Genomic DNA, 17,477 nt, shown 5'->3' on the forward strand with positions numbered 1-17,477 from the left:
CCTGCTCCATTATGCACGCTTTGATGAGTTTTAATGACAACAGAGGCTGCTGCCAAAGCAGAGAGAACTGGAGCATCATAATAGCCAGGGTGTGAGACTGGGAGACTATAGAGGGGGCTTGGAAATGGATTAGGAACGATTTGAGAATGAAAAACAAGTTTTGCCTAGAGATTTGCCTGAACATTTTCTGTAAACTCCCCGCAATGCCTGTATATTATATACATGTGTGAAACCGGCATTGGCTCTATTGAGATAGAAAGGGAATGTGTTTGTAAGTGACTCTGTACAAACAGTTTTGCACATAAATATGGAATTTACTAAACAACAGAAAAATTGTGCAGCTGGGAGATAAATATATTTTAATAGCTAGCCAAGTGTCCATTACCATTAAAAAAGCACAAAACTGACTATAAACTGAGACCTTAGGAAAATGGTTTAAAAGTACACAAATTGACTACAATTTGAGCTCTAAGGAAATATCGTCAGAGATTCTCACTCCTCTAATTATGATTCATCCTCATTAGAATTTTTTTTTTCCAGAAAACTTCTCTCCAGACTCCTAGAGTCTTAGAAATACCTTGGCCATTTAGAAGAGGTGAAGACTTTACTGTTTTATCTCTTAAGGTGAGGATGGATATATAGCTCTCAGACATGGGAAAAACTGTGAGCATCAGTGAGGGTTGATTCTTCAGTCACTACATAACATCACATCACTGTTTCAAGACTGCCTGTCTTAGAAGAATTGGGATTCATGTGTACAAGGGTTAATACTAACTGCCAACCTGTCAGGATCTAGAGCCAAACACACCCTTTCTTCCTTAAGTTGTTTGTCTGGTATTATGTTATAGTAGTGAGAGAAATAACTATTTCAGCATATATACTGAGATTTTTCACATTAATCTTGAAAGACAACCACTTTTATCATTGTTATTTTACTGATAAGGAAACCAAATCTGTAGTGATTAGATAACTTGTCCAAAGTTGCATGACTATGATGTCCAAGCATTTGAATTTAAACTCCAGTTTAAATTCAACTTCAAAACATATTCCTCTCCTATGTTTGAAGATGAAAGGCACTGGAAAGGCTTGGCAGTAAAGAAAGTACAGGAAGGAAAGGGGAACAGAAGAGCATGTTTTACTTCTGGACTTAGAGCACAAGTTGCAAATCCCAAGATTTCAGTTAAGACTGAAAAGAAAAAAAATTTAAATAAGTAAAAAAAAAAAAAAAAACAAAAAAAACCCTGAATACTGAGGCTGTTCCATATGGTGATATTTTATTTGTGCTGAAAGTCTCTGTGTGGTCAAGGACACAGCCAAATATGGTGACCCAAGTCTTTAATCCCAGTACTAACCATAGAGACCAGGAGGTCTGTATAGATAGGCAGTGACAAGGAAGTCATGTGGCTGGGCTTAGAGCCAATGAGAAGACAGAACAGGAAAGCAATAAAAGACAAGTCACACAGGGAGAAGCTCTCTCTCAGGGGAAGGATGGCAGTGAGTGGTAAGCTAAAGGTAGTCTTGGCTCTTTGCTAGTGCTCTGATCTCTTAGGCTTTAACTCTGTATTTGTCTCTGTGTTTCTTATTTAATAAGACAGTTGATAATTTTGTCTACAGTTCCACAGCTCCAAACTGTTACAGATTTAATGAGAAAGGGCTTTAGTCTACCATACATTAAATAAGGTAAAATAGAATAAAGGAGAAAGGGAGAAATGGTGCTTGAACTCGGCAGTGGTTTCATTACATTCAGTACACTGGAATCATCAAAAAAGGTGTAGAAGTAGACCTAAGGATTTGCCACACTCTGCATTAGTCTATTTTCCATTGTTTAAACAAGACGCCTGAGGGTGGTCTGTGAAGAGCTTTATTTACATCACAGGTTTGGAGGCTGAACATCAAACAACTGAGTGCCCACTCTGGCAAAGGTGAAGGAGGAAGGGAGATTATGTGCTGAATCAGGAATCCAAAGAGACTAAGAGAGGTCAGTCTGTACTTTCATAACAACAATCTTGTGAGACTTAACCAGGGTTCCATGGGAACTCCCTAATCTCTCTCATGGGTAGTTTCCAAGTGTGCTCATTAAGCCCCTCCCACTTAGTGTTCCATCACCATTGTCGCAGCAATGTAATCCCCACTCGGTCCTGGGATTCCAGGTGTATGATACCGTCCCCATATGTATGTTCTTAATCTGAATTTAGGTCTCTCTTGCTTCTGTGGTGTGGTGATTTGATGAGAATGTCCTTTGTCCTCCACAGGCTCTGGAAATCAAATCCCTGGCTCCCAGCTGTGGTACTATTTGAACAGGTTTAGAAGGTGTGGCCTTGATGAAGGAATTCCATCATTGGAAGCAGGCTTTGAAGTTCCATACTCCATTCCCAGTTTGTTCTCTGTTTCCTGCCTGTGACTCAAGGTGTGAGTCCATAGCTTCTTGCTGCTACCCACCATGTCTGTGCTCCACCATCATAAACTACAATCCTCTGGAAGTGCAAGGCCAAATAAACTCGTTCTTACATAAATTGTTTTGGTCATGGTGTTTTTTTTTTTTTTTTTTTTTCACCATGTAACTACTGGCAAGTAATTTATCCACTGAGCCATATACCTCTCAACCTGCCTCATATATTTTAGTGAGTAATTTACAGATTAATAGGAATACATCAGTAAATAATGATCATTTTCTTAAAGTGTGATAAGTGTCAGTGAATAGCTACACAAAATGAGAGGATAATACAGGATCGAGACACTCATCCCAGCCTCAGGTTACTCACTAAGGTACTCAGTCTACTAAGTGAGCTCTCTCTCTCTCTCTCTCTCTCTCTCTCTCTCTCTCTCTCTCTCTCTGTGTGTGTGTGTGTGTGTGTGTGTGTGTCTGTGTGTGTGTGTGTGTCTGTGTGTGTGTGTGTGTCTGTGTGTGTGGCAGGTATGGAGAGGTTAGGAAACAGAATATGAAGGCTTACTATGATTAAAACCTTCAGGATAGGTTGGCAGGGTAGAAGGCTAGAAACTGTTTTTTCTGCAGTTCAAGTCTATAACACATGCTGTCAATTCCTTCTTAAGGAGTGATGTCATTATATTTTTCTGTCCATCACTCAGTTGCATGAGGTCCCTCCATATTATCGAGGACATTCATCTTTGAGTTCGCCTTGTTAAAATGTTAGCCATATTAAAAGAAAAATACATTCACAGAGAGCACCCAAAGTAATGTTTGACTAAATATGCCATATGACTAGGCAGTACATTGCCAGATTCATGAAAACTTTGCTCTATAGGTAACGTATGCTGACACATGAGTCACAAAGGCAACAGTTGTCTATATTATACTTTAGGAATGCACAGTCCAGCTTTGTCTCTTCTAGATTCAATGAAACCAAATGCACAAGTGTCTGATGGGTGACCTTTTGACTTCAGAAGGCCGAAACTCTACCTTCAGAACATGTGTTTCTGCTGTGTGTCCTTTAGAATGTCCCATCCTAGTACCTCCCTGGAAACATATTCTTACCATGCAGAATGTCTACTTTCTCTCTGTGTCTCTCTGACTCTCTGTCTCTGTCTGTCTCTGTCTGTCTTTCTCTCTCTCTCTCTCTCTTTTTCCCTCCCTCTCTCTCTCAATCACCCATTTGCAGATCTATAATAAATTTTTCTTTAAAATCTACCATCTAGGGTCCTTAGATTTCTTTGAATTCTTGAGACAAAAATCTGAAATCTATTAACTCTGGATAGCTTTTCAGGTAGTTGAGTTTTCTGAGACCCTAGCTTCCCAAACTAAGCTCACCAGGAAACCAGAAAATCTGACAAAATATGAAAATTCCCTCATATAATAAGAGTACATTTATGTTTCATATCTTAGAAATGAATCTACAATTGCACATTGTGAACAACTTTTTATGTGCAGGTTGTATACACTATTGATGGTTTATAAATAGCTCAACATGTACACATTCATAATTTTTTGTTCAGAGTTACAGTTACATTTAAACCTAGATGGAACCTTGGGAGCATGAGAACAATAACCATATACAGAGAAACATGATAGTGATTAGAGGTACAGCCGTAGAAAATCTCAGTGACAAGACTGACCACCAACCTAGAGGACCCAGATTAAACTTTGGCATGATTGGCTGCATCTGTTTTAATTCTCTATAAAGTTTGGTAGCTGGGAATGGGATAGGAAAGGAGATCTGAGAAATAGTTCTCTGGCTTCCCAGTTTGTCAGATCTTTAAGGGAAAAAAGGCTTAAAAATTTGATTCCTGTCTCAGCTTATGGGCATTTGTGAAGACAGTCATCATAAACCCTGGTGTTCAGGTCAGGTCACACTTTCTGGGTGGCTTTGTTACATGTTTCACAGCATCAAATTCCACTCCTATTTAACAACATGGAAGATTTAAGATTCCCAAAATAAAGGCTCATCCTTGCTCATCATTACAGAAATTCTTATCTATGACCATCTAAACTATCAACTCAGCGTCAGGACAGCAGTAAAGGCCCATCATGGAAAAGCTTCTAGTCAAGAGAGTAGAATCACTGGCCTCAGGGAGCCCAAAATTTCGACAAGCTGGGTCAATCACAGAGCCCAGGCACCACCAGGAAGAAGGGAGGTTCACCTTAAGCTGAACTACAGAGGAAGCCGAAATAATTATCCCGATACAGAAATACTGTGATTTTCCTTCCAACAGTTCCCATGCTCTAGCTTAGTCCCTACAAGACAAGCAGTCATGACACTCAGCTGAGTATTTCCACCAAAGACCCAGATTTTCTTTCTTTTCTCCTGTCTCTTTCTATGAGATGCTGACCAGATGTCACATATGCTTCTTCTGGTCCACTGGGCTGTCCTCACCCATTCTCTGAATTTCTCCTCCTCCCATATGGCTTTCTGCCATGACATGGCTTATCCCCATGCTTCCTTAATTCAAGAAGCACATTTGTTTATTTTCTTCTCCATTCTCCTTCTCTGGGCAGCTGCTGAGATGTACAACTTTGATCTGTCCTGAGTGGTTTTTTTTTTTTCTTTCCAGCTATAATAAAACTCTCCTAGTGATTTCCTTTGACTTTATTCTTAAATTCTTTAATTAATTAAATTAGGAGCCCCAAGAGGGGAATCCTGATTTCTCCAGGATCATCAAGACACAGGTCCCAAGATCTAGTTCCTCCATGACTACAGCACCAAATCAGCAAGTCATAAGATCAACTACACCTTTAGCCATCAGTTGATAAACTATCAAACAATAAATCCCAAGAGGCAGGGTTCAAAAGCACAGTTCTGAATGAATAAAGCCTTCTAAGTTCTTATATGTATGTTACTTTGGAAAGTTTAATTTTGTATGCTATTGTAATATATACATTTTAATTTCAAAGTATGTTTTAATGTAACAGGAAAAAGCTTAACTGTGGACACTAAAATAAAAACATGTGATTCAGATGTATATTGTGTTTAAATGCACAATCCATTTATAGAAAAAAATCTTTACATTTCTAAGAATTTAGTAACTTAATATCTTGATTTTAGATTATGATTTGTTTTAGTATTTCTTTGTAGATTTCTCCATTCTTCAGACTTTCAACAATAAGCATTTATTAATTTTATAACAAAAATCAAAATGTTGATTAAGGTAAAGATATATGCAATACAGAATTCCAGTTAATGTTTCAGGGATATGGATTATGACTGGGCCAGAGGGCATTCATGGTCCCAGCTGGGTGGATAGCTGCTTGGTTTATTACCTGCAGCAAGTCATGAAATTCTGAAATTCTCTTTCTTCCATACAAGATGGAGATTTTTTAAAAAGCTGTTTGCTTAGATTTTTCTGGTGGAATTAACAGAGATGATATGTGTAAGCTCCAGTTAAACTCCCTAAAATATCTGCTCTCAGTTGTTGGCAACCATCCAACTCCTGGATACATGTGACACCTGTTACTCAGCAGTAAGCATTTGTCTCCTTCACTTTCTCTTGTAGCCAAAACACCTCTTTTTGGAAAGCAATTATCAGGAGAATTTGCATCTAAAAACCTTAGAAATCTTAGAAAAAGTACATTTAGTGAATTAGAATTTCTGAGGCTAGTCTAAAATTCTGCATATATTTTTTTTCACTAAGAAGCTATGTGTGAGTTAAGTTTTGAAAAGAACCAGGACACATTGTCAAACCCAGTCCTAGACTAAGTTGTTGAGTAGAACTAGGTCACCACAACCAAGAGCAGCAAAGAGCACAACTGCTATTCCTGCTCCAGGGCAACTACAACGTAGCTAACAGACAGCCACTCTTCACTAGATGAAGTACTGGGGAAACACACCAACACACAAGAAAGGCCACAACAACAGCACGGCCTACCCAGCACTCTCTTCGGCCAGTGTCCGGTTCATGGTACTCAGGTGGGAAAATGGCTGAACAGTCTGTGTCACCACTCTCTGCTGTGGCTCCACTGCATTCTGCCTACAGCATTGCATGGCTGCGTCCCTGAGCTGACTGTCACATGACCAGCCATGGTGTCATTCTGCCTACAGCATCACATGGCTGCGTCCCTAAGCTGACTGTCACATGACCAGCCATGGTGTCATTCCTTGCATATCCTTAGTGCCTTGGGCTCTATCTGTCTAGAAAGAGCTCTATAAGTGGGCTGCCCCACTGGAAAGGAGCCTAGAGCACAAATACTCCATGACATACGAGAGGCCTGACTCTGTTGCTTCATTACAGGGTGCATCTGGCATCTCTGAGGACCAGGGCTTGAAATAAACTGTGTGTATGTGTGTGTGTGTGTGTGTGTGTGTGTGTGTGAGAGAGAGAGAGAGAGAGAGAGAGAGAGAGAGAGAGAGAGAGAGAGAGAGAGAGAGAGGAGAGGGGGGGCACTCTCTCTCAGAAGGACTACTGGCAAAGCTAAATGCTTAAAAACCTACCACATCAATGTTAGGGAAGGTGGAATTGTATTACAGAATAAACTAACCATGAAATGCCACTTTAAAACAAGTATTTTACTTGTAGGGAGGGCACATGTGTACCAGTGTGAATCTGTGGAAATCAGAGGACAACATGTAGGAATCTTGTTGGAGTCAGTTCTCTCCTCCTAATGTGGGGTCCAGGGATTGACCTCAGATCACTGGACTTGGCACCAAGGGCATTTACCTGCTCAAACTCAGATGCCATTTCTAAACCTATGTAATTATTTATAAAGAAGTTAGATGCTCTCAGGATACTCCATAGAAAACATTCTCTCTGATGAAGATGAAGATGATGATGATGACGGTGATTCACAAGGGAACTACAATTCCCAGAAAAAGAGGCTATACCTATATTGAATGTTATACAAAGCTAATTGATTGGAATTTCAGTGATTGGGGACAAGTCAAAATGTTGCAGATCCAGTGTTCATTTACCTTGAGAAATCTTGGCCTACTGAACAGTAACTTATTGCCCAGCTCTGTGTATAACACAACATTCCTGTGACTGTCTGGCAAGTACTCTTGAAATATTTGTAGTGGCCCCTATATTTCATGAACCTAAAGTCTACGAAAGTCATCAGATAGCATGTGAGGCTCAGAGCAGAGATGTTCAGCTTTCCTGAAATCTTCCCACCTGATGTTTGACTAGCATATATAGAAATATCTTGATTTATAAAAAATTATCATGAAACTGTTAGCATGATGGAACATGAAATTTGTGGTAACCTATATCTATGTTCTCAGGCCACTGTCTGTCACTTCTGTTTGGTTCTTGAATAAACCATCTCTTTCTCCTTTTGAGGTGAGGGCTGTTTTTCAGGTATTTACTTGCTGCTCCAACACACCTGATTATCTACTATCCTTACAGCTTCTTGGTGTAATCCATTTCATGGATGAACTATTGAAGCTCAAGAAGGTAAGACTCACCCAGAGGCACAGTCCAGAGAACCAGCTATGAACGAATTTTCCCCTTTGTGAATCAGGACTTCCCACTAACTTTTATGTTTTGTTTCTTGTTTGTTTATTTATTTTGTTCTTATCTCCTTTTCTTATTGTTGTTGAGTTTTAACAGAGAAGATGACCTTGGCAAGCCCCACAGAGAACAGTGGGTGATTCATCCTTGTTTCAGAGAATAGTGTCACAACCATTACCCAGCTCCCTCTACCCTTTTCTTGAAAATAACTAAGCTAATTCCTAATATTTGTGAAGGTAGCATCCTTCTCCCACTGAAGCTAGTTCTGTAAGATTTTATTCACTCAGGTGTCCCTTTCTAGAAACTCCCTTCCATCTCATGAGCAGTTGCGCAGACTAAGCATGCTTGGAAATCATGGCCCTTACCAGTGATATTGCAGTACACCTGGAGAGGTCCCAGCGGCCCGCTGCCATCAGAATCAACATAGAAGAAGCCAGCTTTGTTTCCTCGGTGTCTGTACACCTCACAGGATTGCTCATAGATGGCTGGAAAGACAGAAAGGCAAACTTTACTTGGCTCTGAATATCCCTCTGCAGGGGTCAGTAACTCATACTTAAGCCTCCTCCTCATGCTTCTTCCATTCCCTTCCTGTACAGCCCCAAAGCCTTTACAGCCCAGTGTTCTGGTACTTCATGAACTTATGCCCATTTTAGTTTCATTTCTGTTGCTGTGTTAAAATACCTGGACAAGAAATCAACATAAGGGAGAAAGGGCTTATTTTTCCTCACAGTTTTAAGTTGCCATCTATCACTGTGGGGAAATCACAGTTGCTGGAACTTGAAGGAGCTAGTCATATCACATTCACAGCTAAGGACACAGAGAAACAAATTCACATTTGTCTAATTGCTGGCGTGTTTTCACAAGGCTTAACTTCTCCATTCAAATAGTTCAGAAACTATGCTTCTTGGGCTGTTGTCAACTGGACACAGTTGGAGTCATTTTGGAAAACAGAACCTCAAAGGAGAAAATGATTCATGAGGAAGGGTGTAGCTCAGTGGAGGCAATGCCACCCTTCAGACTATTGTCCTGTGTAGCATAAGAAAGCAGGATGAGCAAGCCATGTTAGCAAGACAGTAAGCAGTATGACTCCATTGCCTTCCTTCAATTCCTGCTTCCAGGTTCCTGTCTTGAGTTCCTTCCCTGACTCCCCTTCATGACAAATTGTGACTATAACCTGAAATAAGCTCTTTCCTTATGCCTTTATGATAGCAATAGAAACCTAACTAAAACAAGGATTCCCTGTCTAGATAATGGTGTCATCCACAGTGGACTATATCTTTCCACACCAATTAAGATAAGCCTACAAACATGTCCTCAGACCAGCTCAGTATAGACAACCCCTCCTTGAAACTCTCTTCTCAGGGTATTCAGGTTGTGTCATGTTGACAGTTAAAGATAGCCATCACACATCATTACTTTTATAATTTATTCATTCATTCTTCTAAGCCCATCTCAGGGGTACAGCTATCCTAAAATCGCCCCTCCTGTCTGTCCCTGGTGTTGGCTGATTTACATGCTGCCCCTATGTCTCTACAATGGACGAAGCTAGGACCATCAGCACAGTGGTCTACCTTCTAGAACGTGCTAAAAGACCTCTAAGAATCATGGCTGTGTGTCATGGGACATTGCATCACAGCATCTAGCAGCTTCTCTAAGCAGCATCATGGTTCAACATATATTTTGCTAGTGAATTTGAAATACACATATGCTGTTATGTCTTTTTAGCAATAAAATATGAGGACACTGTCTTGGGGATGTGTGTGTGTGTGTGTGTGTGTGTGTGTGTGTGTGTGTGTGTACATGCATTTGTGTGTTTGTGTGATGCCAATAGTCAACTTCAGGGGTTGTTTCTAACTAGTAACCACTTCGTTTTCCCCTTGCCTATTTGGCTAGGATGCCTGGCTAGTGAGCCTTAAGAATCTGCCTATCAACACCTCAACATGAGCATTACAAATGTGCATACCATGCCTGCTTTTACATGTTCTGGGGATCATATCAGGTCCTCATGCTTGCAAAGCAAGCACTGTACCAACTGAGATATCCTCCAGCCAAAAGGGACATTCTCTTACATTTATATATGCCAAGTTTAGGAAGTTACTGATAAAATATTGTATTCGGTTCAATCCATCTTCACCTAACAATTGCTGTCTAATTTATAGATGTATGTCAACAAGCATGGTTTCACCAAAGGACAGAGACATAAATAAGACCATCAGCCTGTGTCCTCATGCTCATAAGCCAGGGAAGGCACTGTTCTTGCATGCTCATACAGGAACAGGAAGAGGTCACAGGGGTCACTTAATTTGGAGCTTTAACAGAGCTATAGACTTGATAAATATTAATCTCATTAAACCAATGCTAACAGATTTGGAAGAATGCAAAGGTGATGGCTTAAAAGATACATTAACCATCTTAGGCATAAGAATTTGTATTTAATACTTCACACAAAATTCTGTGTTTCTGAGAAGCATGTGTGCATTGAATTATGTCACCTAACCATGCTTAAAACACTTCAATGGATCCTAACATCATTCAAGATAGAGTACAAGCTTGTCACCCTAGCTGACTTCTGCCCCTGTGACTAATGTCCCATCCCAGGAATATGAAGCTACCGTTCGTCATGATCAACTGTGAGGGGTGCCTCAAATAATTCATTACCAGTCAAGTTCTAAAGCCTGAGAGAGTTGGAATTCTTTATACTTTAGAGTGAATTCAAGGTTATACTTATATTCATATAACTCTCTCTGGTATTCATGTACACTTTCTGAATCAGAGGTAAATAAGAGTGTCATGGTATGTGCCCTACACACTGGACACAAAATGCCTCATATACTCTTCCTAACACCTGATATCTCCATTGGTAAAGTGCTGGCCTGAAGAATACGATCTTCTGAATCTATGTCATGCACTTTGGTGTGCATCCACACATGTGAATGTCAACTAGTATGAATAGCCATCTCCAAACACACCTACAGTCATAGGAGGACAAACCCATGAAGACGTTGCCACTGTTGTTTTCTCATGAGCATGAAAGAAAAACAGCATCCAGTCAGCATGTGTGCATTTGCCTGACTGCTGAGAACTCTGAACCAGTGAGTGGTAGCATTTGCTGCTAAGCCCGATGACATGAGTCTGGCCCCTGGTACTTACATGGTGGAAGAAGAGAACAAGCTGCTGCACGTTCTCCTCTACCCTCCACATTTATTCTGTAGTACACACTCAATCGCATAAATACAGTCATATAAGTGCATATGTGTGTGCACACATACACATACACACATGCGCGCACACACCAACACAATAAAATTGTAAATATTTCACAAAGAACATGAACTCTAGAGATGAACTGGGTAACTGTTTGCAGTATGGCCACAACTAGTACCTGTGTTACTTTGGGAAAGTGACTTTACCTTTTCTGGCCACTCCTAAGGTTATTCCCAGGATGGACACTTCCTGGTATTCAGATACTCATGCTTGTCTTAGTTAATTTTCTCATTGCTGTTACAAAACACCTGACCAAAACAATCTAAAGGAGCTATCTCTGGCTCACAGTTAAACTGGATACATGCCATATTGGAGGAGAAAACAAGGCAGTTGGTGGAGGAGCCAAGATTAGATTCCTAATTAGATTCCTAAAGCAGTGGAAACCATATTTGAAGCTTCTGGATTGCTCCCTGAGGTAGAAGCCACTGGCCTCCTCAGGAGAGAATCTGATGGAAAAATCCTACCTGAGAGATCTTAGGAGCCTCTATTGCATGGCATGAAGAAGGTGAGCAAAGCTTCACAGTGGTTGAGGAGGGGCTGGCGATCTACTTTTATGTTTTCAGACAAAGCTATGTTTTTCATAAAACTCACATCTTCAACTCCACTTGTAGAATTGGATGCCACTTTCAGTTTCTATAGGTTTGGGATAATTTTACAATGTAAATTCGTTGTCTCTTAGGTTATACTTGTGTTTGTGTGTATGTGTGTGTGTGTGTGTGTGTGTGTGTGTGTGTGTGTGTGTGTTTCTGTCTGTCTGTCTGCATTTTTCACACCAGTGTGCTCCATGGCTTAGTTAAGATTTCTGTTGCTGTGATAAAACACCACGACCAAAAGCAACTTTGGAAGGAAAGGGTTTATTTCATCTTGTGCTCGTAGTTCACAATCCAGGGAAGTTAAGGCGGGATCTTAAGGCAGGAACCTGGAGTCAAAAACTGATACAGAGGCCATGAAGAAATATTGCTTACTGGCTCGCTCCTCATGTTTTGTCCTGGCTGCTGTATTATACCATTCAGTACCATCTGCCATTAGATAGCACTACCTACAATGAGCTGCCCATGTCGAATATTTTTCAAGAAAATGCCCTACAGGATTGCTTATAGAGTATTCCTAAGGAGGCATTCTCACAAGAAGTTCCCTCCTCTCAGATGACTCTAGCCTAGTTCCAGCTGACAAATCCTAGCCAGCACAGTATTCTGAGGTTTGCATATGGAGGTCAGAGGACCAACTCAGGTGTCTGTTCTCATTTCTGTCCTTGGTTGATCCAGGGTCCCTTGTTTTTCCACTGCATAAGCCACAGGCTTACTGGCCTGTGACAGTCCAGAGTAGAAACACTCTCTGGCTATTATGTGGGTCCTAGAGGTTTTAATTCAGTCCTTTATGGCAAATGCACTATTACCCACTGAACTCTCTCTATAGCTTCAGGTTCTGCGACTTCAATATAAGGATTTACCTCTGCAGATCTGCTACTTTCTCTCTTGCTTTCATCTATGCACTCTAAACCCTTCAACCTTTTCCTGCTCTTATTGCCTGTGCTTGCTTTTTTTTGTTTTGTTTTACCATCTTGATTTTTATTTGTTTGGTTTATTGGTTGTTATTTTGTTTTTCAAGACAGCTTTTCTCTATAGCCCTGACTGTCCTGGAACTTGCTCTGTAGACTAGGCTGGCCTTAAACTAAGAGAGATCCACCCTCCTCTGTCTGACTCCAGAGTGCTGGAATTAAAGGCGTGCACCACCACCACCCAGCCTTTTTAAATATTGTTGTTGTCTTTGTTTTACTGAGTGGGTATTTAATTTTTTTTTTGCCATTATGAGTTTAAAGCATTGCTGAAACTTTAGTTGAGTTGTGTCAAATTAGGTCAAGCATGCCTTATATTTCCAGCATTCCTTTTTCTGCATAAGTTTAATTTAGCATGCCGCAGAAGACATGTGACACAAGACTGGGAATGCACAAAGATGTCCTATACTTATAGGACAGAGCACAGGGCACAGTCTTGCAGACTGTACATTTTGTTGAATATTCTGACACAGGTGAGTAATACATGAGGTAAAAATTAGCTAAGACATTTAAAGTAAAAGGACCCCAAAGAAAAAGAGCCCATTTCTTCTTTGGCTAAAAGCCAGATATGTCTCTTTGCCTCTTTGTAGCCTCATTTTTGCCAGAGGCCAGAGATGCCAGCTCCTCTTCAGAGGGGGTATTAGAGCAGTAATCAAGGCTCATTTAGAGAAATACTCAGAGCTCTGTAAGCTTGTGGCCAGCCTGTTCTACATGGGGAACCCAAGGCCAGCTGATGCTATACAATAAGACTCTCTTTCAAAAAACCAAACCAAACCAAACAAACACAAAAGGAGAATAGAACATTTGGCCTGGATGGAACTTAACACTAGTTGGGCCAGGTCAATCACATAACCTTGGGACTGAGTGAACCTTAAAATATGCTAAGGAGAGAGAAGGAATAAGTGTGCCTATACTGAGATACTTCACAGAATTGGTGTTTCTGATGAAGTCGCCATGAACTGAGTCAACATCAGGTTCAACTGCATCTGGCTCCTTCTCTGAATCCTTATTTAGTGTTTCTCAGATGACTAGGAACCCATAGGGAAGAAGGTAACTTCGATATTAAATAGTGAGATGCATGAATATTCTTGTGGAAAAGAAGACTCAGTTTATTTATAAACTAGAAAAACTAGAAGTTGCAAAAATCCTAGCAATGATCCAAATTCAGATATAAGAAAATTAAATTGTTAAACACACTTAAAATAAAATGAATGAAAAAAGAAAAAGGTAAATAAATTAGTGTAAAAATATGATGATGTCAAATGGGAAAACCAATATTGATATTATAAAACTTTAATATAAAGTCTAAAATTTGATAGAGGACACAGAGGCATACTGTCCTTGAGGACACAAGATTTATTTAATGCAATAGGTAACGTGATGGAGCCCAAAGTGAAAGGGAAGGAGTTCAGATTGCCCAGAGCAGCAAAGTTGTCCACTTTAAGACCTTTGTGGTAAAAAGAGGTAGGTGTCTTATACTGTGAGAAAATGAGGAAGGAGCCTGCTAGCATGTGACTCAGACACTGGGAACTACTGGGAAGGGTCACATTTAATTAACTGATGTCTCTAACCTGAGGTTCTTGGGGGAAGTAACAATGGTACTTGACATCCTTTTGGAATCTGAACAATTGGGGAGTTTATAGACTCACAGACATGCAGTCTGACTCTCCTGTAGAATCAGATATCACAGAGTCAATGCTAAGGATAGCTTTGCTTTGGGATGTTAGTTTTTCTTTCCTGGGACCACTTGTTACAGATTCCCAGAACTGCTATCCTTAAAATGCTTTTTCATTGGCTCTGACACTGCAGATAAGTGGAGCCTGATTGGATTCTACCTTACATCTAACAACATTTCTAATTTCTCCTTAGTTAAAAATGAAGATGCAGCACAATAATCTATTGAAAGGAAGGTTGAAATGTAGAAGGGCAGTTGGAAAAAGAAGTGCAAATAACTCCAAAGAAAATGATGCTATTTACTATTTCTGAAAATAATATTTTTGTTAATTAAAACAACTTGGGAAACGTGGCATATGATGACACACCAGCAACTAAGGCAGGGGGATATCCATGAATATGTGGCAGAGCCAGGCTACAGAACAAAATCCTTTATTAATCAAACAAATAGATGGACAGCCATTGCACTGATACAGGCTGAAGTTCAAGGTTCCTTCTAGGAAACCATTTACTTCCTCAGTAAATGTTAGCAGACACCCTTACTGCCCCATCATTGTACATGCTAATCCTTCAGTCCATCCTTTGGACTCCCATTAGACCACAAATCCCTGGAGTACATGGATTTTTCTCTGTTTCTAAATCACCCACTCAGCTGGGCAGGTAGCTTTGCATGCAAAGTGTTTACTGTGTCAGCACAAGGATGAGAGTTCAACTCCTCAGAATTCAGGAGAAAACCAGGGCTGGTGACACATGCCTGTAAATTGAGCATGGGGATGGTAGACAGGAAGAACTTTGGATCCAGACCACCCAGCCAAGCCTATCTAATGAGTTCCATGCAAGTGTCTCCAAAGACAAGGTGGATGGTGACTGAGGAAAACGTTAAGGTTGTCCTCTGGCTTCTACATGCATACACATGTGTACACATGAACGCACACATACAGACTTAAACATACACAATTAATGACTATTAGTTAAAAGTTCCCATAGTTGCTAAAAACTGAATTGAAGAAAGCCAATAGACTCTGGAAATCTCTGCCTCTGCAACACCAGTAGAACTTAAACCAAAGAGATTTCTTCCAACCAGTGCACAAGATATGACCTTCTGTGTTCTCTGAATATTCTAGATTAGCACAGGAAAAGACATATGGGAGAATTACAACATATTCTGCTGTGGAGAAACTGAGTGCCTAAAAGAACATGAAAAGGCAGCTGTTGGTAGACTTTGGAGATGGCTATCAGTAGAGTGCTTGCCATACAGGTATGCGGACCTGAGCTTGATGGCCAGAACCCATGTAAAAAGCTGTGTGTGACAGCATGTGCCTATAATCCCAGATGAACTGAAGAGCTCCAGTTTCAGTGAGACCTTGTCTCAAAAAGTAATGTGGAGAGCATTGATTTCTGACCTCCTTATGCACATGTGATTGCATATACAAGCACTCCCATGAATAGGCACACATATAATATTACTGGAATTTTGGAGGAATCTCTTTGTGGTCACTAAATGATACCAGGGAAATCAAGATTTCTTCTAGGGGTTCTTAGCCTCCTTAATAGAATGATTTAAGAATTGGTTTAATTGGAAGCTCAATGAATTTCTATGAAATTCCCAACTAATCAATAAAAATATTATGTTTAGAAAAAAATTTAAAAGGAAATCCCCAAGGCAGGCAATACTTAAAAATCTCAGTAGCTGTTCAGAGAAGGAGAATGAAAAAGATAAAGGAAAAAAAGCCATTCTGTTTGAGTTAAGCAGACATGGAGCTTAGCCACATGATGGCAGGTGGCCACATGGTAGGAAGGGGAGCTTCGGAGAAGGAATGAGAAAGCCTGAGCACCAGGGAACACATTCTTAGACTCTGACCAACATCCAGTAGAGAAAGGCAAAAGAGAAGAGAAAGGAAAACTTTCTTAGTCAGAATTCAAAAATGCCCAGAGATCCACACAAACCTCATTGCAGCTAATAGCAACTATACTAGGGAGCAGGAATTCTAAGAACAAGAACATTACCCAAATAAAGAAACAATTCTTCCTTTTACGTCTTTAGCAGAGCTTAAGAACCCACCTTCCTGAGGCTTAGTCCCATGGCCAGGTGCTAGGCAAGCCCAACATTAACTCTTAAGAGAGGAGAGAATGACATGTCTTCATCAAGAAGGAGATTCAATTCTTATGCACACAAAGATGCTTTTGAGGCAGCAAAATGTGTCTGTGTTAAAAACAGCAACCAGAAAAGTGAGCACTGCTGTGGAAGGGTTACTGTCAGGAATTCATGCAAAGCACTGCACTCCCCAGTGAAAAGGACAATGGTAGAAACATCGGGGTTCTTCAGGATAAATTTCTACCCAAACAGAGCAGATAGATAATGTGACCAGACAGGGCAGATGGACCCATGGTTTCATATCTGAGAGAAACAGTGTGAGTATAGTTCTGGCAGATAATTTATTACCTAAGGTACAATTGGAAACGTCCTTGTGATGTTCTCTCTCATTAGAGATAATGATAGTATTCAGACAGCGAAATAGTTTTATTTAGACCTCACCTTTTCAAGTGCCAAGGTCAGAGCTATAGTTTTGCAGCTTTGCCATTTATATTCCTATGTAAAACTATGGAAACAAATATGAAACCGTGTGTGTGTGTGTGTGTGTGTGTGTGTGTGTGTGTGTGTGTGTGTGTCCGTTCCTGTGTGCATATAGTAGTCAGTCAGAGATTAACATCAGGTGTCTTCCTCAGTCACTCTCTTCACTGCCTACCACTCTTTTAAATTTGATGTATACATGCCACGGAGTACATGTGAAGTCAGAAGAAAACTTGCTGGGCTTGGTTCTCTCCTTCCATCTTGTGGGTCCTGGGGCTCAAACTCAGGTTGTGAGACTTGGCAAGCACATTACCCTCTGAACCAACTTGTCCACTTGTATACCTTAGTTTTTGAGACAGAACGTGAAGCTTAGCAATTTGTCTAGACAGTGATTCCCAGAGTTCCACCTGTCTCTGCCTCCCAAGCACTGGGGTTATAAGTGCATGCCACAATACCTGACTCTTGGTTGTGGGTACTGGGAATTAGAACTCAATTTTTTCATGAGTACATGGTAAG

General features: G+C 40.4%; 1 protein-coding gene across 2 annotated transcripts in view; it reads right to left on the minus strand.

Moving 5' to 3' along the window:
* Cntnap5 (contactin associated protein family member 5) overlaps positions 1–17,477 on the minus strand; it is a 1,003,093-nt gene that overhangs the window by 298,017 nt on the left and 687,599 nt on the right. For both annotated transcript variants that reach the window (XR_005092927.1, XM_037211054.1), the window contains exon 12: positions 8,262–8,381. Coding sequence is in view for 1 of the 2 variants with exons in the window: in XM_037211054.1 (XP_037066949.1) it covers positions 8,262–8,381 (120 nt within the window). In the remaining variant the exon portion in view is untranslated. The remainder of the gene's footprint in view (positions 1–8,261; positions 8,382–17,477) is intronic.

The sequence above is a fragment of the Peromyscus leucopus genome, chromosome 15, assembly GCF_004664715.2.
Source record: "Peromyscus leucopus breed LL Stock chromosome 15, UCI_PerLeu_2.1, whole genome shotgun sequence".
Classification (NCBI taxonomy): domain Eukaryota; kingdom Metazoa; phylum Chordata; class Mammalia; order Rodentia; family Cricetidae; genus Peromyscus; species Peromyscus leucopus.